Below are 23,885 nucleotides of genomic sequence, written 5' to 3'. Positions count from 1 at the left end.
TTTAAAGTTTTATGCAGTTCATCTACAGTGGGGTATTTGTTCAGCATCCTTGATTTAAGTTATTTTTGTAATTGACTTGAAGTGTCAGTTTCAATAAACACTGTACCATTGTGTATTCTCTTTATTGACTTCAGGTCATTTTGAATACCATCTAGACCAATGGTCATCAAAATGTGGGCTTTGGACTGTGTTGTTAGTAGTATCAGTGTCACGACTTGCCATTGAGCACTGGTACTGGAATGATACTGTAGGACTGGAACATGAGCATCAGTGAGCACATTATAGTTGCAGACAGTCAACATAAACCTGGACAAGGTTAGCAGAGCTTTACTCATAAATCCTTTTATCAAAACAATAGCAATAGTGCTGCTGCTCTCGAAACATTAAAGAAATACGAAGTGGTTCTCTTTCTTCTGCAGCTTTGTAATGGCCCCTGAGAGAGCAAAATGGCCAATTGCATCATAAACTGCTGAAAAAGTTGCAGTTGCCATGGCTGAGAATGCTGGACGTAATGTGCAATCTTCTGGCAATGCACGAGCTGTGTCATGACAACTGAACATTCCATGATCCACCGTTCAAAAAGTGCTGCGAACAATTATGAAATCATATTTGTAGTGAGGTTCCAGGCTGTTGTGGGTGCAGATGGTTGATACAGTGAGCAATGTTTGTAACCTAGAATGTAAACATGGTATATAAATAACAAATGTTATCCTTTTAATTTGGAAATTAATGTTCCGCATTTTTACTGATGTTCATAAATTCAGCCATGAAATAAGTGAACTAGTTGCTTACCTCAAGGGCAGAGGGGTAAGTAGCACAGCCACTTTGGGTTAGAAGATGATGAGGAGGAGGTTAGTGTTTAATGGCCCCCCACAAGGTCATTTAGAGAAAGAGCACAAGCTCAGATTAGGAAGGTATGAGGAAGGAAATTGGCCATGCTCTTTCAAAGGAACCATCCCAGTGCTTGCCTGAAGCTATTTAGGGAAATCATGGAAAACCTAAAGCGGGATGGCTGGACGCCGGTTTGAACTGTCATCCTTCCAAATGCAACTCCAGTGTGTCAACCACAGCACCACCTCACTTGGTGTTAGAGGATGTGAGGGGGTAAATGTTTCATTTTTTGTCTTCCAATACTGACAAGTTACAGATGTGTGCAACATGTACTGACCAGCTGCTACAGTATAAATTTCAACAAAGAAGTAACATCATTTTAGAATGAGCATTAGAGAGATGGTAAGCCTGCTGTAATATAACGTAATGAGTAGAAGAAAAAGACATTCAGAACATTTAGTGAACACACGTGATTAGGTCTCATATAATATAATGCATTCAAGTATAAGCACAATTATTGTTGTTAACCAATTAATCATCCACCCACACAAACATCAACACCTCGTCAGGCACTTACTGTCTGCTAGTGTGACCAGTAAGTGGATTAAGGACTGAAAAGACCATTATGGTTTAACAACAAAATCCAGAATGTGCTAAGGAAGCATAAGCTAGTGCCTCTTCAGTACAAAAGAGAAATAGGAAATGACAACAGGTAAGTGTTAGTAGAGATTCATGCATCTGTGGAAAGATCTACCCATGAATCTTTCAATAACTACCACTGTAACACTTTAGCAAAAGATCTGGCTGAGAACCTGGGAAAATTTTCATCATATGTAAAATTGCTAAGCAGGTCTAAGGCTTCCACCCGGTCAATCATTGACCAGCCTGGTGTGGCAGCTGTAGATAGCAAAATTAAAGGCGAAGTTTTAAATTCTGCATTTAAGAAATTGTTCACACAGGAGAAACATACAAACATACCAATGTTTGACCATTGAAGAGAGTCCAATATGGATGACGTAGTAAAACGCATCCCTAGCACAAACAGCTGAAAGAGTTGATAGCAAATAAGTCACCAGGTCTGGATGGAATCCCAACTCAGTTTTACAAAGAGTACTCTGCAGCAATGGCCCCTTACTTAGCTTCCATTTATCATGAATCTCTCAACCAGTGCAAAGTCGCAAGTGACGGGGGGAAAAAGTGAAGGTGACTCTAGTATATAAAAAGTGTAAAAGAATGGACCCATAATATTACAGACCAATGCCGTTATCAGGAGAAAGAAAGCTGGCATTCTACGGATCGGAGCGTGGAATGTCAGATCCCTTAATCGGGTAGGTAGGTTAGAAAATTTAAAAAGGGAAATGGATAGTTTAAAGTTAGATATAGTGGGAATTAGTAAAGTTCGGTGGCAGGAGAAACAAGACTTCATCAAGCGAATACAGGGTTATAAATACAAAATCAAATAGGGGTAATGCAGGAGTAGGTTTAATAATGAATAAACAAATAGGAGTGCAGGTAAGCTACTACAAACAGCATAGTGAACGCATTATTGTGGCAAAGATAGACACGAAGCCCACGCCTACTACAGTAGTACAAGTTTATATGCCAACTAGCTCTGCAGATGACGAAGAAATTGATGAAATGTATGATGAGATAAAAGAAATTATTCACGTAGTGAAGGGAGATGAAAATTTAATAGTCATGGGTGACTGGAATTTGAGAGTAGGAAAAGGGAGAGAAGGAAACATAGTAGGTGTATATGGATTGGGGGTAAGAAATGAAAGAGGAAGCCGTCTGGTAGAATTTTGCACAGAGCATAACTTAATCATAACAAACACTTGGTTCAAGAATCATAAAAGAAGGTTGTATACATGGAAGAATCCTGGAGATACTAGAAGGTATCAGATAGATTATATAATGGTAAGACAGAGATTTAGGAACCAGGTTTTAAATTGTAAGACATTTCCAGGGGCAGATGTGGACTCTGACCACAATCTATTCGTTATGAACTGTAGATTAAAACTGAAGAAACTGCAGAAAGGTGGAGATGGGACCTGGATAAACTGACTAAACCAGAGGTTGTACAGAGTTTCAGGGAGAGCATAATGGAACAATTTACAGGAATGGGGCAAAGAAATACAGTAGAAGAAGAATGGGTAGCTCTGAGGGATGAAGTAGTGAAGGCAGCAGACGATCAAGTAGATAAAAAGACGAGGGCTATGAGAAATCCTTGGGTAACAGAAGAAATATTGAATTTAATTGATGAAAGGAGAAAATATAAAAATTCAGTAAATGAAGCAGGCAAAAAGGAATACAAATGTCTCAAAAATGAGATCGACAGGAAATGCAAAATGGCTAAGCAGGGATGGCTGGAGGACAAATGTAAGGATGCAGAGGCTTATCTCACTAGGGGTAAGATAGATACTGCCTACAGGGAAATTAAAGAGACCTTTGGAGAGAAAAGAACTACTTGTATGAATATCAAGAGCTCAGATGGAAACCCAGTTCTAAGCAAAGAAGGGAAAGCAGAAAGGTGGAAGGAGTATATAGAGGGTCTCTACAAGGGCGATGTACTTGAGGACAATATTGTGGAAATGGAAGAGGATGTAGATGAAGATGAAATGGGAGATACGATACTGTGTGAAGAGTTTGACAGAGCACTGAAAGACCTGAGTTGAAACAAGGCCCCGGGAGTAGACAACATTCCATTAGAACAACTGACGGTCTTGGGAGAGCCAGTCCTGACAAAACTCTACCATCCGGTGAGCAAGATGTATGAGACATGCGAAATACGCTCACACTTCAAGAATAATATAATAATTCCAATCTGAAAGAAAGCAGGTGTGACAGATGTGAAAATTACCAAACTATCAGTTTGCAAAATACTAACGAGAATTATTTACAGACGCATGGAAAAACTGGTAGAAGCCGACCTCGGGGAAGATCACTTTGGATTCCATAGAAATGTTGGAACACGTGAGGCAATACTGACCTTATGACTTATCTTAGAAGAAAGATTAAGGAAAGGCAAACCTACGTTTCTAGCATTTGTAGACTTAGAGAAACCTTTTGACAATGTTGACTGGAGTACTCTCTTTCAAATTCTGAAGGTGGCACGGGTAAAATACAGGGAGCAAAAGGCTATTTACAATTTGTACAGAAACCAGATGGCAGTTATAAGAGTCGAGGGGCATGAAAGGGAAGCAGTGGTTGGGAAGGGAGTGAGAGAGGGTTGTAGCCTCTCCCCGATGTTATTCAATCTGTATATTGAGCAAGCAGTTAAGGAAACAAAAGAAAAATTCGTAGTAGGTATTAAAATCCATGGAGAAGAAATAAAAACTTTGCCGATGACATTGTAATTCTGTTAGAGACAGCAAAGGACTTGGAAGAGCAGTTGAACAGAATGGACAGTGTCTTGAAAGAAGGATATAAGATGAACATCAACAAAAGCAAAATGAGGATAATGGAATGTAGTCGAATTAAGTCGGGTGATGCTGAGGGAATTAGATTAGGAGATAAGTCACTTAACGTAGTAAAGGAGTTTTCCTATTTGGGGACCAAAATAACTGATGATAGTCAAAGTAGAGAGGATATAAAATGTAGACTGGCAATGGCAAGGAAAGCGTTTCTGAAGAAGAGGAATTTGTTAACATCGAGTACACATTTGAGTGTCAGGAAGTCGTTTCTGAAAGTATTTGTATGGAGTGTAGCCATGTATGGAAGTGAAACTTGGACGATAAATAGTTTGGACAAGAAGAGAATAGAAGCTTTCGAAATGTGGTGCTACAGAAGAATGCTGGAGATTAAGTGGGTAGATCACATAACTAATGAGGAGGTATTGAATAAAATTGGGGAGAAGAGGAGCTCGTGGCACAACTTGACTAGAAGAAGGGATCGGTTGGTAGGACATGTTCTGAGGCATCAAGGGATCACCAATTTAGTATTGGGGGGCGGCGTGGAGGGTAAAAATCGTAGGGGGAGACCAAGAGATGAATACACTAAGCAGATTCAGAAGGATGTAGGTTGCAGTAGGTACTGGGAGATGAAGAAGCTTGCACAGGATAGAGTAGCATGGAGAGCTGCATCAAACCAGTCTCAGGACTGAAGACCACAACAACAACCTCAAGTCGGTAATTTTTTTTTCTATTGTTTGAAACAGACACATGTTCCTGCTGCTTCACGTCGCTCAACAGCCTTCCAGGGGGCTCTTCATGTGGTGTTATCCTGATCCACTATAGCATGAACTGGGTACATTTCCCTCTGTGTCAAAAGAGCCTTTGTTATCATCATCAGTAATCCTGTGTTCCGCTACTGAAAGTAGAATCTGCTCCTACTTTTTTTTTTTTTTTTTTCTTCTCTGGAATCATGGCAGTAGAATCTGCTCCTACTTTTTTTTTTTTTTTTTTCTTCTCTGGAATCATGGCATTCTAAATTCCAAATGAACTGAAAAGCCCACAGTTTATAGATGAAAGATGACCTCGTTTATGTGTTTCATAGATTTACTTAGAATAGGATAGTAAGAAAGGTACTGATCCATATGATCAACTCCTTTCATATGGGCATTGTTACGATTTACAAACACGCTTCTCCAGTTTTTCTATTTTTCTTTCCTTTATTTGTGGCAGAAGAGCCATAAATTGTTGATATCATTCTGACAACCTGATTGTCTTTCCAGATGAGAAGAAGAATGTCACCTTTTCTACAAAAAAAAAAAAAAAAAAACTATGCCACCTTTCTCCATTCTTGATGCTAAGTAAGGCTTTCAGAGTTTACTGTAAACCTCTGTTAACCCTAATAGTACCACAGACTCTGGTTTTGTTTATCGGTAGTAGCTCTGCAGCAGAGTTACTGCTACTATAGTTACCCTGGTAGATGTGGTGCCACATACCAAGATAATGATGAACTGAGAAAACAGATTCATCCAATTTCTTCCCTTCACCAGTGTAAATCTCCATATTGCAGATATAGCCTGTGTCACTCTCACACAGCATCTTAAGAAGTAACCCATACTCTGTAATCTTTCGAGTGTGGTAAGTTCGAAACCTCAGGCATCCTCTCCATGGAATCATCCTTTTATCCAAGGAAAACTATTGCTCCAATTTGTAAAGCATCATGAGTTTAATCCAGCACAGGTTGAACTTTGAAGAGTCTTCCAGAACTATTTTTCAATTTTGTGTCATTAAAATTGCCAGTAAGTCCAAATATGTTCAAATCTTTTGCAACTCACTGTGCAAATATTGGGGTAGCTATTACAGGCTCTGTTGGCCAATAATCTTTGCATCTATCTTTTCTTGTTTGTGACATTAGAAGCATCAGGCCACGGAGTTTCTCATGTCTCTTTGTGTAACAGGAGAACATTGACTGCTCTATGCGATGTTTTACATTTCCCTGAGGTTCGATCATGACAAGTGCACAAACTGTTGCAAAGCAATTCAAACAAGTCATCATTAACATATGTATCCTCACAGAGGCTACTACAGAATCACATTGTAATGGAAGTGTAATCATCCCAGAGTGCTTTCAAACAGTTGTGTACATGGTTGCCTGTCAACTTCACACCTATCATCACTGTCATAATGGCAACAAAAATAATTCGTGCGGACAGAATCACCAATGATATTATTGGAACCACTTGACAACACTGCCTCCTTATGCTTCTTTATAGGTCTAAAAAATCACTGTCACTGGTTTTGTCCTCAGAACAATACACATACTCTTTCACACAGTCATTCATACACTCAAGATGCTAAATAAGTGAAAGGTACATGAAGACAGGTATGTTTGCTACATTGATTGCAGCTTTTATGAGATCCGTGATGGTCATTGCAGAAGATTTTGGAGGCAGATATGTACCAGTGCACTGTCTGGCATCCAGTCCCATACATTCAGAACAGATATGAGCCAGTCATGTTTTGAGTTGTTATTAAGCACATTGGTGTAAACATCTAGCTAGATGTTGTCTACAGGTAATTTGTCATAAACATGATTTATCTCACGATCCTTCCACACTAGATAGCGCACGAAAAAGAGTAAACTCTGGATCCATTCAAAATTTGTTAAGACCCCTTTTTCTCAGGAATGGATACACGTATCAAGTTGAAATTTATGTCACATTCTAAAGTCTATGGCCTCTTAGGGATGTTAAAAAATTTAAAAACTCTCATTTCCTGGGATGTATGAACTATCTATATTTAATTAAGTTTGTACAGAATCTGTGATGCATGAGCCCTACTCCACACTTATCCACATTTTTTTGGAGTTGAAGTAACTAATGTCTCTTTGTGTATATTATGAAAATGCAGTTCACCACTCTCAAATAAAGGAGCTGCTTTGTTCTTATGAAACCAAATTTCAAATCACCACTGCCACTATACAGATACATAAACTGCTCAAAAAAGTTTTTCACTGAATAGTTTTTTCTTTTAGATCAGATACCTCTTTCCCAAAACTCTTTTGACCACAGGAAATTACCTATGTAATGGAGGTAAAAGTGAACCTACATTCACCACACAGTTCAGTAGAGCACACTGAGTGTCCAGTCATGAACTGGACAATGTGGCTTGTGTATAACCCTTAATCTGTCAACATGCCTCACAAGACCATCTCAAGCTTAGACTATGTGTTAACTGTGACTTTATGGCAGTGAGACATACAAAATTCAAGATTTGCCTCACAGCTTCACTCTTAGTCAACAACACAGATGAAGACTGCTACCAAAAAATTATGGCTCATGGGAAAGATATAGGCAAATGGGAGAGCTGTATCAACTCAGGTGGAGAGCACACAATCAAATTGGTGTCTACCTGCCCATTATAAATAACAGTTCAAATCTCTTAATACCGGGGTGGGCAAAAAAGGTGGGCCAGGGAGTACCTGGAATGGACCTTGGACCAATGGAATTGGACTGTCTTCATTGTTGAGTGCAGCTTTTATGTGACCCCTGATGGTCATTGTAGAAGGATGTGGAGCCAAGAAGTACCAGTGCACTGTCTGGCAGGCAGCCCCACACATTCAGTATGGATCTGTGCCAGTCATGTCTTGAGTTGTTATTAAGTGCAGATGTCAGTCATCACCTCTCACCCTTGCCCCAGGAGGCTGGAATCAACTGAACAGAACGGTCTGTAGTATGTGCTAAGATGACTCCAATTAACCATGCTAGGGATCATTTGAAACTTGCAATGCAAAGAGGTATGAATCTTACTCGTCCATTGGGTAACGCCAGGAGTGCCATTTTTGAAGAGTGAATTAGGCTTGAGCAGCAATGTATTGAATACCTCATGGAAAGCACACCAAGGACAATCCTAACATGTTACAATGCATGAGATGGGATAGCATGGTACCGAATGTTATCCAGCAGCAGATTTTGACTTCACAACTGTGCATCGATATACACTTTCAAACAGTTTGCATTTCATTCTTGTTTTTGTTTCACATTGTTTTTTTTTTTTTAATTTTTTAGTGATATTTATTTATGACTCCATCTTTTCCCTTCACAGTTAAAAGTCAAAGAACCCATCTTTTAAAGATGTTAAAAAAATTATCTTCCTGAAACTATCTTTTAAAACTAGGTTCCCCAGAAGCATAGTCAACAGAAAATACTTCTATTCATGTTTACTAGATACTGCAAATCATTATTTCTTTTACAGATGCAGTAGCTAGAAGATAATAGATCATATAATTAAATATTTCCCTGAGACATTTAAGTCTCTTCATTATCTACGATAATGATCAAAGCACAAATTTTAATTCATTTCTTCTGCTTCAATCATTAGCATAGATAAAAGATAAAACTTTACCTCATCCACTTCATTTTGTTCTTCCACTGTTAGGTTAGCTGCAGCTTCTACATCATAAAAATCTTCATCATTATCATCACCAATATAGATTTCACTTTCACCAACACTCAAAGAAGTGTTGGACCAAACACTATCTTCATCATCTGATGATAAATCTGAAGGGGTAGGTGATTTTTCTTTCTCATCTATGTCCTCCATGTCTCAATCTAAAAAAAAAAAAAAAAAAAAAAAAAAAAAAAAAAAAAAAAAAAAAAAACCATTTTGCCGTAAATACACAGCTGACCACAGAAGTAAAGTAAGAAACACTTTAAAGAGCTAAGGTATTCCTCAAATATAGATATTCAATGGTTTTCTGCAACTATGTTTCTTCTGGCTCTAAGTAATAACAATAATTCTATTTTTATGAGCTCAGAACCTAAACGAGAAAAACACATGAATATGTACAAAACTATCAAAGAAAAGACAAGCTACTCAGAACAAGGCAAAAGAACATTGCATGTTATTAAATTACACAGCAAAAGGACAGAAACAAAGTGCAGCATAATGTGTCAATCAATCCTTTCTAAATACAAAAAACGCCAAGATCTCAATGTAACTTCATATACGTACACATCACCGATGGATATGTAAATGATTACATTTTCAGTTCTGTGTCACAGGTACAATGACCATCACAGTGCATTAGTGTTGTTCATCTTAAATGGGTTACCAAGTCTGATAGTCAGTTAGTTACATGTTCCATAGATCATTTGAGCGATCCTTTTATTGAAATGATGTGAAATGAGTTAGTTTACTTGTATACATGATTAGTGTTGACAGCAACGAGCTTATTTTTAGTCCTACTCATGGAACTACACTTAATTTTCTTCCTTTTTCTTTTATTTTCTTTTTTACTGGCTAACAGCTTTTAAGTATAAATCTGTCAACGGAACACAAGGATTGTCCAGGAAAAAGAATTTTAAATTAGATTACAAAGTTGCTTTGCTCTCTTTCAAGACATTTTATGTTAATAGGTAAATGATCCAAAATATTTGTTGCTTCTTATTGAGCCACTGACAGCTTTAACAATAGGTAATAAAGGTCATTTTTCCTCTAGTGTTGTAAGTATACATATCACTGATCTTCTCAAGTTATGACAAATTTCAGTATTGAATATATGTACTGTGACAGTGTAGTTCAATAGCCTAGCAGGTAACTACATGACTTCCAATGGTGAGCACTACATATTATTCTTACAGCTCACTTCTCTACAATCAATACTTTCTTTCTAAGTGGTGAGTTACCCGAGAAAATTATTCCGTATTGAGTGGACATATACCAAATGTCAGATGGTTGATACATTTGTTTCCAACATTAGTAGTTATATCAAGAACAAAAGCAGCCAAACTTCACTGTTTGAGAAGCCCAGTACTATGCTTCTTCCAGTTCAAGCTTTCATCAGTGTGTACATCCAAAAATTTGGAGCATTGTACCTTATTTACAAACCCTGCTCATGTGGTACATCTACTGTTGATATGACTACTTGTAGTACAGGATTGAATGTATTCTGGGTTGTTTTTTTTTCAAAATTTTGGGTGAGGCCATTTTCAGAGAATCACTTAACAATCCTTTGCAAAATATCAGTTACCAACTCTTCTGTCACTTGCTCTCTAGTGAGATTTGTTAAAACATTTGTAATGTCTGCAAAAAGTAACAATTTTGCTTGTTCAATGTGAAGTGGAAGGTCAAACAGATATCAACCGCATTTTTTAAAATAGGAACCCCCATTTTTATGACATATTCGTGTATTACATAAAGAAATATGAATGTTTTAGTTGGACCACTTTTTTCGCTTTCTGATAGATGGCGCTGTAATAGTCACAAACATATGGCTCACAACTTTAGACGAACAGTTGGTAACAGGTAGGTTTTTTACATTAAAATACAGAACATAGGTACGTTTCAACATTTTATTTCGGTTGCTCCAATGTGATACATTTACCTTTGTGAACTTATCATTTCTGAGAACACATGCTGTTACAGCGTGATTACCTGTAAATACCATATTACTGCAATAAATACTCAAAATTATGTCCGTCAACCTCAATGCATTTGGCAATGTGTGTAACGACATTCCTCTCAACAGCGAGTAGTTCGCCTTCCGTAATGTTCGCACATGCATTGACAATGCGCTGACGCATGTTGTCAGGCATTGTCGATGGATCACGATAGCAAATATCCTTCAACTCTCCCCACAGAAAGAATTCCAGGGACATCAGATCCAGTGAACGTGCGGGCCATGGTAGGGTGCTTCGACGACCAATCCACCTGTCATGAAATAAGCTACTCAATACCACTTCAACGGCACATGAGCTATGTGCTGGACATCCATCATGTTGGAAGTACATCGCCATCCTGTCATGCAGTGAAACATCTTGTAGTAACATCGGTAGAATGTTACGTAGGAAATCAGCATACATTGCACTATTTAAATTGCCATCGATAAATTGGGGGCCAACTATCCTTCCTCCAATAATGCCACACCATACATTAACCCACCAAGGTTGCAGATGTTCCACTTGTCACAGTCATCGTGGATTTTCTGTTGCCCAATAGTGCATATTATGCCGGTTTACGTTAACGCTGTTGGTGAACGATGCTTCGTCGCTAAATAGAAGGCGTGCAAAAAACCTGTCATCGTACCGTAATTTCTCTTGTGCCTAGTGGCAGAACTGCACATGATATTCAAAGATGTCACCATGCAATTCCTGGGAGATAGAAATATGGTATGGGTGCAATCAATGTTGATGTAGCATTCTCAACACCGATGTTTCTGGGATTCCTGATTATCGCGCAATTTGTCTGCTACTGATGTGCGAATTAGCCGCGACAGCACCTAAAACACCTACTTGGGCATCATCACTTGTTGCAGGTCGTGGCTGATGTTTCACATGTGGCTGAACACTTCCTGTTTCCTTAAATAATGTAACTATCAGGCGAACGGTTCAGACACTGAATGATGTCATCCAGGATACCGAGCAGCATACATCGCACGTGCCCGTTGGGCATTTTGATCACAATAGCCATACATCAACACGATATTGACCTTTTCCGCAATGGGTAAATGGTCCATTTTAACACGAGTAATGTATCACAAAGCAAATACAGTCCACACTGGCAGAATGTTACATGATACCACGTACTTATACGTTTGTGACTGTTACAGTGCCATCTATCACAAAGCGAAAAAAGTGGTCCAACTAAAACATTCATATTTCTTTATGTACTACACGAATATGAAATAAAAAATGGGGGTTCCTATTTTAAAAAATGCAGTTGATATCCGTTGGACCTATGGCAGTGCCAACTAGCACGCCAATCATAGTGCCTTCTGGTTTCCCCCTTCAAGCTAGACGAGTTTCGTTCTTTGTAGTTTTTCGTTTGATACTTATTTCGTGAGATATTCGGCCCAGTCACTATCGATGGACCATCCTGTATAAGGAATAGAAATGGAACCAAAAATTGAACCCTGTGGGATGCACTTTGTGATCTCTCTTCACTCACCCCCTCTATCACTTAAGTAAGCCTTCTACCTTTCTAACATTGGCTGAATTTACCTTTAAGATTCTGTCTGTTATGTATGATTCATACCAGAAGTGCATAAAGCCATCAATTACATAAAACACTAAGAGAGTAACATGACCTACAACATCAAACACCTTGGAAAGATCACAAAAAATACCAACTGACGATATATTATTATTTAAGTCTTGTACTTTTTGATAAGTGAATGTATAAATAGAATTCTCAGTCGAGCAACCCTTCTGCAATCAAAAGTGTGATACGCTAAGTAAATTGGTTCCACTTAAGTGTGTGACTACTCTTAAGTACTTCACTTTTTCAAATGTTTTGAAAAAGGTGTCAGCAAGGAAATTACATGATGATGTTTAAGATGCTTGTCACCTTTCTTATGAAATGATTTACCAACAGCATATTTAAACCCGTCTGAAAAAATTCTCTGTGCCAATGATACATTGCATATACCACTAAGGACATAATTTAATTGGATTTTATTATTCCTGTAGGATTACATAGTGTACAGTGAATGTACATATAATACAGGACACATCAAAAATAGAAAACATTATTACATATTTCCTAACCATTCTTACATTCTAACATAACTGATTATAAGTGAAATATATGTAAATTTAGTGTGATAAGTACTCTTCAATGCCATAAAATCCCTTTTCCACCAGATAGTCTTTGGGGTTCCTTAAAAACTTCATGTCATATACATTGACATACAGTTTTTTAGGCAGACTTCTTAATATTTTGTTACCTGAGTACTGGAGTCCTTTTTCAAGCTTTGTCACTCGACAGGGTATGCTTCTTATGTCATTCTTCCTCCATGTGTTGTCGTTGTGTACACTAGCATTTGGATTCCAATCTCTACTATTCATTGTGATGTATACTTTTATACATTCACAAGGATGCCAAAAGTAAGATGCCTAGTCTTTTGAAGCAATTTCTGCCTGTTTCAGACGTATTTCTTCTTAATATGATCTCTTTTTTTTTGTGCAGACCCTTTTAATTCCTTGAATGTTTGAGTTTCCCACACTATTACTCCATACTACAGGCAGGGTTTAAAGAATCCATGGTATACTGTGCACAGAACCTGTCTGTCTGCATACTGTGATAGCTGCCTCATTATGAATATGATGGCGATGAGTTTCTTACAGATAGAATTAATATATTGTTTCCATTTCAGCACATTATCCACAGTAATAACTAAGAATCTCAAGGATTCTACTTCTTCCAGTCTCATTACATCCACCTCTAAACCTATGTGCACAGCCTTCTTTTGTAGGGTTATAACAAGTCCAGGAGCCACTGAGCTGTGGGGTTTGCAGATATGTATGTTCTTCTCTCAAGCTGTACCACATTTTGGTCATTTATCAGCATTATCAGGTCATCTGCTTACTGAAATAAAACAAGCCCTTGTTTTACATTCCTGTTTCAATACCCTACTGAAATACTCTCTGAAGAGACAATTCACTGAAAGTTCCGTAAATCCAATTGTATCTAATAAGTGATATCACATAATACATTAAATCTCATAAAATTTATTATTTCATTTGTTTACTTGTATGTATGTTTGTCAAACGTTTGCAATATTTTGCATTCACTAATGAAGCCATAATCAAGAAAAATTAGGTTAGTATTGTTGTTTTTCAGTATTTTATATAATATGATGTATATTTTATGTAAAAATCTTTTATACTGTATATGACAATTTCAGCATAAAATACACAAGGTTTTGTGGATAGTTACTAATAATACTGGTTGGAAAGCAGACAAGCTGGGATAAAGACTGAATTTTTGAATGGCTGCAAATATAGAGAAGGCAAAGTAAGCATGCACAAGTTTAGTGAAATACAGCTAAGAAAACTGACGCACCTAGACAAACCTTTAGATGAGTTAATTCAGACTGACACACTGCAACAATGTCTACCAAACCAGGTTCAGTGGGGCCTATTTTATGGGCCAGATGACTCAATTGAAGAATTGTGTGTGGATAAGCTAGAGTATGTATGGAAAAGTCATGACAGGTCAACAAAAGTAGGAGAGAGTACCAACACCAGAGTGGTGGGTTCTCTCAAAATCAAAAATATCATAACAGTAACAGACAAAATAACTATGGTAACAGGAACAGTGGTCAAAATAGCAACAATTACAGACAAGACGCCAACTCAAATCAGAACAGACAGTATAGACAGGAAATCAATTAACCACCTCATTGGGGGCCTGTCAGTTTGAGGAGGAGAAAAGCTCGTAACCAGGCTAAGAGTAGGTCACAACACCAACATCACACAGGTAACAGTAGGAACTACCAAGCTAATGGAAGTGAGTGTGGAAGTGAGCGTTTGGCATCATTAGCAGGAAGGCCCCGCATAGGGCAGGTCCAGCCGCCTTGGTGCAGGTCTTATTACATTTGACACCACATTGGGCGACCTGCGCACTGGATGGGGATGAAATGATGATGAAGACAACACAACACCTAGTCCCTGAGCAGAGAAAATCCCCGACCCACCCAGGAATCTAACCCGGGCCCCTTAGGACGGCAGTCCGTCACACTGACCATTCAGCTATCGGGGTGGATACCAAGCTAATCATGTAAATAAGCACTATGAATTTTGGAACTATATGTTAAAAGAATGAGTAATGATGACACAAAGGCACAAAATAATAAAAGCTTAGTGATGAGGACCTGACAAATTTATTTAATAAGTGTGTATCCTAGGATGGTTATAATGATGATTATAGTATTGCTAGTTTGTTTGTTAATGATGATGATGATGATCCAGTTTTGTCTGATGTAGTAGCAAGCCAAAATGATAACCTTGTACCCAAAAATATTGATGCTTTAGTAGCTGATCCAGATGACGATGATGTAGCAGTAGAGAGATTTGACATTGTAGCTGAGGTCCATGCAGGTGCATGTGACTCATATGATGATGATGATGATGATGATAATGACTACAACATTATTTTGTTTAAAGAGGAGCTTGATGGGATGATTTTTGTAGAAGTATTGGGAGATGAAGTTAATAATAGTCAGTTAGTAGGTACTGATGATTTGATGAGTGATGATAAGGTACATGGAAGTCAGTCGTCTTCTACTGATGTCAGGAAGATTTTGGCTAAGAGTAACGATAAGAATGAATAAACTGAGCAGATAGGTTACAATGTTTTAGAGGTTTTAAAAAAGCAAGAAGTCAGTGAAGAGAAATGTAGCAGTGATGATGATTATTTGGAATTTGAGAACACACACAAATAAACAATGAGATAAGTGATAATTCAGGCAGTCAGCAAAGTATAATTAGTGAGTCCTCTTACACAGAAAGCAGTAGTTTGTCAAGATCCAGAAGAAATTCAGTCTAATAACGATATGTCTTTGTATAATTTACTAACAGCTTCAACGAATAAGCAACAGTCACACATTAATTTAGATTTTAAGGAAATAGAAAAGGAAGTGAAAGTTGATACACAAGAGGTATCTGGTAGTCTATATTTTGAAATAACAATTGAGAATTGGAAAAGCATATGTCTAAGAGATACAGGTAGTCCTATTTGTTGTACATCTGGTAAATTAAGAGAAAGGTTGGAAAACAGTGCTTCATACATGGAATTTCCTGTAACAGGTGTTAAAATTAAGGGAGCTACAGGTAAGTTCAGTAAGCCAATTTCCAAACAGGCTTTGATTTCATTTCTAACTGGGGATTTATTGTTTTAACAAGGATGTTTTGTGGTGGTAGACCTAAATGAAGATATTCAGTTGGGCATGAATTGGATGATAAAATCAAATGCAATTTTTGATTGGGAAATTAAAAATATGTTTCACAGAACCAAAATCTGGTAGTTCTGGTGAGATCAAATTACATAATTACATTTGAAGTGTACAGAAAACTGCAGTAATCAGATAGGAGAAATTGAATTTTCTGATGACAAGTGCATTGAAGGTTTAGAGGAGGAACAGGAGGACAATTCTGATAGTAATAGTTTTTCACAGTTTGCCAATGTCAGTCAGTCAGTCAATGATAAAAGTAAATACTGCAGATGGCTTATCTAATTCTGAGAGGGAAGATTTAGATCAGTTTCTGAGGGAATATTGTGATGTTTTTTGTAATAAGCCAGGAAAGTTAAAAATTATGTCTGCAAATTAAAAATGAGACAGCATGATCCATTTTTTATCAAACCATACAGGGTCCCAATTTGCAAAAGAAAATTAGTGGAGAGATAATTACAGAAGATGCTAAAATGGAGGATAGTGGAAAGGAGCAGCAGCCAGTACAATAATTCACTGGTTGTTGTTTCTAAGAAAGATGGAAGTGTTAGGCTTGTTTTGGATTCTCAATGGAAGTGTTAGGCTTGTTTTGGATTCTCAATAAGTGTCAAATGCTTTGGAGAGGTCCAGAAACATTACAGATATAACTTGTTTTTCATCCAAGGGCTGTGTATTCTGTCAGCCTGGCAATCACTGATTCTGTAGATTTACTCTTTCTGAAACCATGCTGTGATGGTACCTGAATGTTGTATTTGTGCAGATAATCAACTAATCTATTATACATAAGCATTTCCAGGATTTTTGAGACCTGATATCAGTGAAACTGATCTGTAGTTGTTGGGGGTCATGCTTACCCCCTTTCATCCTTGTCCCCTTTCTTGTACACTGGTATCATCCTGCTTATTTTCAGTTTTTCTGGAAAAATTCCTACTTTGAAGGAGCTGTTTGCTATATCCAGCAATGGTGAGATTATTTGCTCACTTACTTGCTTTATTATATGATTTGATATTTTGTCATTGCCAGCTGATTTCTTGGACACCAGTTTTTGCATAATTTTCCTCAGTTCATCTTCTGTGACTAGTTTCAAGCCCATGGCTCTACTTGATTTTTTTGATAACTTAGTAACTTTCCTTTTGTGGACTATTTCCTTCCAATTTTACATTCCCTACCACATTTATATGGTTACCTTTCAGTATGGTAGCTACATCTCTACCATCTGTAACCACTGTGTCGTCTATTTTCTTTGATCTGATATCTGTTTCTTTTCTATCAGCATTAATTGCATTCCAAGCTGCATTTACCTGCTTTTTGAGTTCATTATGGTGATATTAATTAATTACTCTTGCTTTCACCTCTCTTATTAATTTTCTTTCATAGCATTTTATGATTTTCAGCTTCACCCCTCTGTCTCAGATCCTGCAGCCTTCTTTGCAGCTTTATTATTTCATTGCTAATCCACTTTGTATTGCATTAACAATTCTTCAAAATCTTGTCTTGGTTTTGATCCTTGCCCCATGTCATTATTGAAGTCTCCACTTATAATGATGTCTTTCTTTATATTCATTCCTAGAAAGCTGTCAATTTTTTTCAGAAAGATGATCAACTTGCCACTTGGTGATCTGTACAAGGAAAACAAACTTAAGTCATCAGTCAATACACCAGTAATTTCAGTCTTTTTCTCTAGGCCTGGGTAATCTTACACCTTTACTGCCTGCAGTCTTCAGGGGCTTGCCTGTTTTAACTGCACCATCTTTAAGTTTAGATCTACAGAAGTGGCTGAATAAGATAAAATCCTTTATTGTCAAGTTGCTATCTGACTTTTAGTTAGACAATGTTCACTGGTACATGGTATGTCTGGTTGTATTTCACTTAGGACTACTTCTGCTTCTAGTTTCTGATGTAGTATTTTCACGTAACTTTTCTTTTGCTGGCTTACATGTTGTGGGCTGTGTTCTGAGAGCATATTCTGTGGTCCCTCCTTTTCTTGTGTAGTGCTTATATTTTGCTTTTTCTGTTGCAGCAATTGATTTTTCACTCCCATTAAGCCATATTAGTTTCCCTTACTCAGATGCCATACTTTCCTAGCTAGCAGTTTTCACACAGAAATTTGTTTGCATCTATGAAAACTGCTCCAAGATGATCACACTGTTCTTTGACAGTATAATTTATTTTTGAGATACATTTATCACTCACTGACCTCCTTTGTGGCTCCACTAAGTACCAGCCAGGATTCCACATTGTCACTTCTTACTGAACAAATCACGTTTCTTGTTTCGTTAATAATTTCTTGTTAATTGCTGCTTCTTCACAAGTTTGTTCCAATGTGTATAAAGACACCACAATAATTATTCTTGGTTTCAGAATCTAGTTTTGTACTCATCTGTTTTGAATTTACCATATCTTTAAAATGTTTGCCGAGTTGTTGTGTTCTAATTTCCGATCTACGTTGATTTTTCAGTTGGGGACATGAATATTTTTCAGTAGTGAATAGTCAATTATTAGTAACTCATTTTTGTTCCATTGCATAGCTGTGGTCTTGCCTTTTCTTTTATTGTATGTCATCATCTTCCATTTAAATACATATCTACAGGTTTTTGGCTTGTTCAGTTTATCGTGACATCAGAAATGCTGGCTGTGTTGTTGTTTTTAGTGTTCATATGTGCGCTTGTGTTTTTTCATCTTGCTTTTTGTTTCAAACACACACAGTAGTGCTTTTCACATATTATCTATAATTTTCTTTAAAAACAGAAGTATTGACAATGTTTCAATGTCACTTTGTAGTAGCTTTATAATTTCATTTTTTGAGTCCATAAAGATTGGCCCTTTTGCCACATAAACAGCTGTGGCACGTCCACAGAAAATCATCACTGATGAATTTCAGATTTACTTTTACGCACTTTTCATGTAACTAGAAGCTGCACTTTAAACTAACATTAAAATAAAACAAATGTGTTCTTTGTTTGGAAAATGTAGCGTCCTTGATATAGGCAAATTGGACAGATGTCAGCATACCAGACACAGAATGCATCCAAAATTATGAAGGAAAAAAATTTGTGTGTAAAATGATAAATGAAATCATTCCAAACAGGGAGAGAGCGAACAGCAAAATTCCATGTACCGGTATGGGACCAGTCTCAGCAGCAGAAGAAGCAGCATCATCAAAAGCAGCAGAATCATCAGTGGCAGGACCAACAGCTGAAACATCACCACATGCAGCAGAAACTGTTGCCCATCCTACATGCAACAGAAAGTAAATCCAGCATTTTTTATGGCGAGTAAAACGAGAGAAAAGGATTCATTGAGTGAAACATCTCTTTTGTGTGTTCAGTATGAGTCTTCCACACCTCAAGCAATGCTATCAACTAGTGTATTGGAAAAAGCCACTCCTAACAAACATCATGCAAATGCAGTGGTGAGCAAAAATCAAACTTTGTCTTTATTCCACCAAAATATATATTTAGTCTCAAGAATAAAATAGACCAATTACTAATAAATTTAAAAGACGAGTGTGAAAGTGAGCCTGATATACAGTGTTTCTCAGAACATCATGTTATGAGTGGAATCCACAAGCTACAAATGGAGGACTTTAGCTGCACATTACTGTAGATCTTTTATGAGAAAAGGTGGAGTTGCAATATTTGTAAAAAAAACAATGTAGTGTATAAATCTCTAGGTTTAAGCAAATACTGTGATGAACAGCATTTTTAGATGTATGGTATTGAGTTAACAGCAGATAGTGCGGCAGTTATTGTACTGGCTATTTACAGAGCACCTGCTTGAAATCTGAATGTATTTCCGAGACAAATAGAATCATTTCCGTCCCACCTATGTAGGAAAATTAAATCAACCATTGTTATGGGTGACTTCAATGTGGACTTCTTAACAGAAAATAGAAACAAAATAGACTTTTAACACCTGATGTTCTGTTATAACTTAGTACCAGTGGTGGACACTCCAACTAGAGTAACAGCTGGTTCTAGCACTTTAATAGATAATGTATTTGTAGATAAGGATATTTATAATAATTTAACTGTGAAAAATATTATAAATGGCCTCTCTGACCATGAAGAGCAATTCCTCACTCTAAATCAAATAAATGTACAAAGGAAAGAAAATTTCATTTGGAAAAACTTTAGGATTATAAATGAACACACCATTGAAAGCTCAGCAATTACAGCTAGTGGACCGGTCTCCTGTGTATGCTGCAATTGATGTTAACTCAAAAGTTAATATATTTATCAATGAAGTTACAAGTCTCTTTTAAGAAAACTTTCCAAAAAAGTCAGTGAGAGAAAACATGTTAAAAGGAAACAACAGTCAATGTTCAAGAAATTGAAAGAGTTATTAAAGCTCTGAAAAGTAAAAACTCCACCAGGATTGACAATATCCCTAAAAAATTATTAAAATATTGCTGCGGCCATGTTAGTGAAGTCCTTTGCCACATCTTTGATGCATCACTTAAGCAAGGAATAGTTCCTGAGAGGCTAAAGTATGCAGTTGTAAAACTGCTGTATAAGAAGGGAGATAAGACAGATGCTGCTATCAGCCAATATCACTACTGACAAGTTTTTGAAAGGTTTTAGAGAAACTATTGCATGCCAGGATAGTCAAGCATCTCAGGTATCAAAATATCCTCAGCGAAAGTCACTTTGGATTTCAGAAAGGTTTGTCAATAGAAGATGCAATATTTTCATTTGCTGGCAAAGCCTTGGAATCTATCAACAAAAAACTAAAGGTGGTTGGGATTTTTTGTGACCTAACAAAAGCATTTGACGATGTCAGCCACCAGATTCTTTTACAAAAAGCTGCACATCTCGGTATAAGTGGTTCATCAGGGAAATGGCTTGACTCGTACCTGTCAAACTGGAAACAGAAAGTTGTAGTGGAGAGTCAAAATATAGTCCCATTATCTTCAGAACGGGGTACCATCATATGTGGAGTGCCCCAAGGCTCAGTTCTGGGCTCCCTACTTTTTATTATCTTTACAAATGATCTGCCTCTCTGTACGGAATATTGTAGATTCACCATTTTTGCTGATGTCACTACATTAGTTATTGATAATTCAGTACATAAACTTGAGGAAACAGCAAATAAGTTTTTAAGTGAAACAGTGAACTGGTTTAATATTAATGATCTTTCTTTAAAAATTGCACTAAAACAAACTACGTTCAGTTCCACACAACATTCAAAGATGAAGAAATAGTAGTAAAAATAGGTGAGCAGGTGATAACCAGGGTTGATACCTCAAATAACTTAGGCTCATATTGACAGCAAACTGAACTGGTCAAGCTACATCCTGGATCTATGCAAAAGATTGAGTTCAGCAACTTACATATTATGCATTGTTTCTTCTTATAGAAGTATGGAAACCATGAAATCAGCCTATTATGGTTATTTTCATGCCATTATGGCATATGGAATTATATTTTGTGGTAATCAGTCACTGGCTAAAAAGTAGTGTGCAGAAAAAAGAGCCGTAAGAGTCATGTGTGGAGTCCATCCTAGAGCCACATGGACAAATCTTTTTAAGAATTTGGAATCCTTACATCCACTGGGCAATATACATTCTCTTTTATGTGCTTCATAACGAAAGAAAACCTCATTTTTAAAGTGAATAGTGAGTATCATAGTTATGAGACGAGAAGAAAATATGATAACCACTATGAACAGTCAAATGTAAGTATGGCACAGAAAGGAGTCCATTTCAATGGCTGTAAGATTTTTAACGCCCTCCCTTCAAGAATGAAATGTTTGGTAGAAGATGAGCTCTTGGTTAAAAACCTTTAAGACAGTTCCTATTAGAAGGATCATTTTATATGACAGAAGAGTACCTGAACTACAGTGTTTGGCATTTTTGTATTGTTAAATGCAAATGTGTGCCCAAATCTACATTTGTAATCCTGACTATTGTGTATTATAAACACATATTTTGCAATATTCATTTTCCGTAACACTTATTATTTTGTAATATTTATCTCTCAAAATTGATTTTCTGTAGTAGAACCTAAGTTACTGTTTACAAAAGGCAGCCAAGATGAAGCCGAAGACACGTAGCCAACAAGAAGCATGGAGGACCGGAAAAAGAAACACAGTGAGTGAATGAAAGACGTTTGGGCAGCAAGGAAGGCAGCAAAAGGAATTGGGCCATGTAGTTTAGTCCAACTGCACTCTTTAAAAGCAAAACATCAATAATAATAAGAAGAATATATGTGCTACCATAGATTTCTGACACATTCCATATCCTGTGATACAGTCACAACATGGATCACTGGAACAAGAAATAAATATAAATGAAGCACAAAACACCTTTCGTCACTCGCTTTTCACATTCCCTGCACAAAGGACTGCTTATTTTTTGCCTTTTTAGAGAGAGTGAAGGAACAACTTTTTTGAAATTCCGTCAAGTCTCCATGAGCTTTTGTTTCTTAGAATTTTTATAACGGCTTTAATTTCAGTGACGAATATTGGTGCTACTTCTAGTTGCTTAAAGTTTTGTGGAATGACATTTTTAATATATCCTCTTGCTTCTTCAACTGAATCATTTCATCCTATATTTACTGCTACATTTTGATAGTGATTGTTAAAAGAACTTGCAACTTATGAATTATCTGCCACAACACTATCATTTAATTTAATTGCTATGGAATCTTATACACTGACTGGCTGTCCCACCTCCCATTTGACAATATGCCACATACTTTTAATCTTATTACCTGAATTATTTAGTTTTGCCAGGACACGCATACTTCTGGAACTTTTTATGACTTTCTTTAAAATAGTACAGTACTGTCGTAGTACGCAAGTAAACTCAGATCTTGACTTACTCTTGCCTTTACATAAGTTTCTCTCTTCCTCTTACACAAGATTTTAATTCCATTAGCTATTCAAGGCTTACTTCTTTTTCAAAATGGATCTTCTGAATACCTTTTTAAAAAAGAAACTTTCAAATATTGTCACAAATTTACATAAAAGGGTGAATATTGTCAGATGTTGAGTGATCACTCTGAAGGCCACAGAGACAATGCATAGTGGTGTGACAATATGAGAGAAGGAAAGTTGCTACTCACCATATAGCAGAGATGCTGAGCCGCGATAGGCACAATAAAAAGACTCACACAATCGTAGCTTTCGGCCATTAAGGCCTTTGTCAGCAGTAGACACACATATACACACGCACACGAACACACACATACACACTCACTCACGCAAGCGCAACTTGCACACACATCTGCAGTCCCAGAGAGCTGAAACTACTGGTAGTTTCAGCTCCCTACATTTAAACCCAATAATTTGACTGATCAACTTCTTCCATATCTTGGTTGTTCTGTACAATCTTAATCTGCTCACATTTTGACTGTGTGGATATGAACTGCTTCATGTAAGTCTTAGATATGTTTAGATTCAACCCATTTAGCTGAAATCAAATTCCTAAGGTACTGATCACAGATTTGGGAATTTTTTCCGAATGGTTTATGACCTGACTAAAATACACAAGGAGGAAACACGCCTAGGATCTATCATTAACACCACTGAATCAGTGACATCTTCATAGTCTAGTTACACCAAGAATGGATCATTACACATACCCCATAAAGAATACATATGATTTTACCAGCCAAATTAAGAATCTGTGCCTTAGAGAAAGTGATATTATGGTCAGTTTTGATGTGTTCACATCATTCATGTGTTCCCAACAAAGGCTCAATAGATCTGCTCACCAAATTCTTTTATATCACAGTGGTGGATCTACTGAAGCACACCCTGAGTACTTCAATTCGACAGATGGTTTTCCAATGGGGTGTCATTTAGCCCCAACTATAGCTAACCTGTTCATGGAACAATTTGAGGACATGCCTTGGACACAGTGCCTGCAAAAGTCAAGTTGGGTTTACCACTTTCTCAATGACACATTCAGTGTCTGATAAAATGGGTAT

At 37.1% G+C, this 23,885-nt stretch overlaps 1 protein-coding gene across 2 annotated transcripts in view; it reads right to left on the bottom strand.

Annotated features, from left to right (window-relative positions):
* The window catches only part of LOC126178284 (probable ATP-dependent RNA helicase DDX60), a 267,391-nt gene that overhangs the window by 155,814 nt on the left and 87,692 nt on the right, over positions 1-23,885 (bottom strand). For both annotated transcript variants that reach the window (XM_049924519.1, XM_049924520.1), the window contains exon 2: positions 8,625-8,830. In XM_049924519.1, the coding sequence (XP_049780476.1) occupies positions 8,625-8,822 (198 nt within the window). In that variant the 5' untranslated portion in view covers positions 8,823-8,830. The remainder of the gene's footprint in view (positions 1-8,624; positions 8,831-23,885) is intronic.

The sequence above is a fragment of the Schistocerca cancellata genome, chromosome 1 (assembly GCF_023864275.1).
Source record: "Schistocerca cancellata isolate TAMUIC-IGC-003103 chromosome 1, iqSchCanc2.1, whole genome shotgun sequence".
Lineage (NCBI taxonomy): Eukaryota > Metazoa > Arthropoda > Insecta > Orthoptera > Acrididae > Schistocerca > Schistocerca cancellata.
This window is presented reverse-complemented; position numbering and strand designations above follow the sequence as displayed.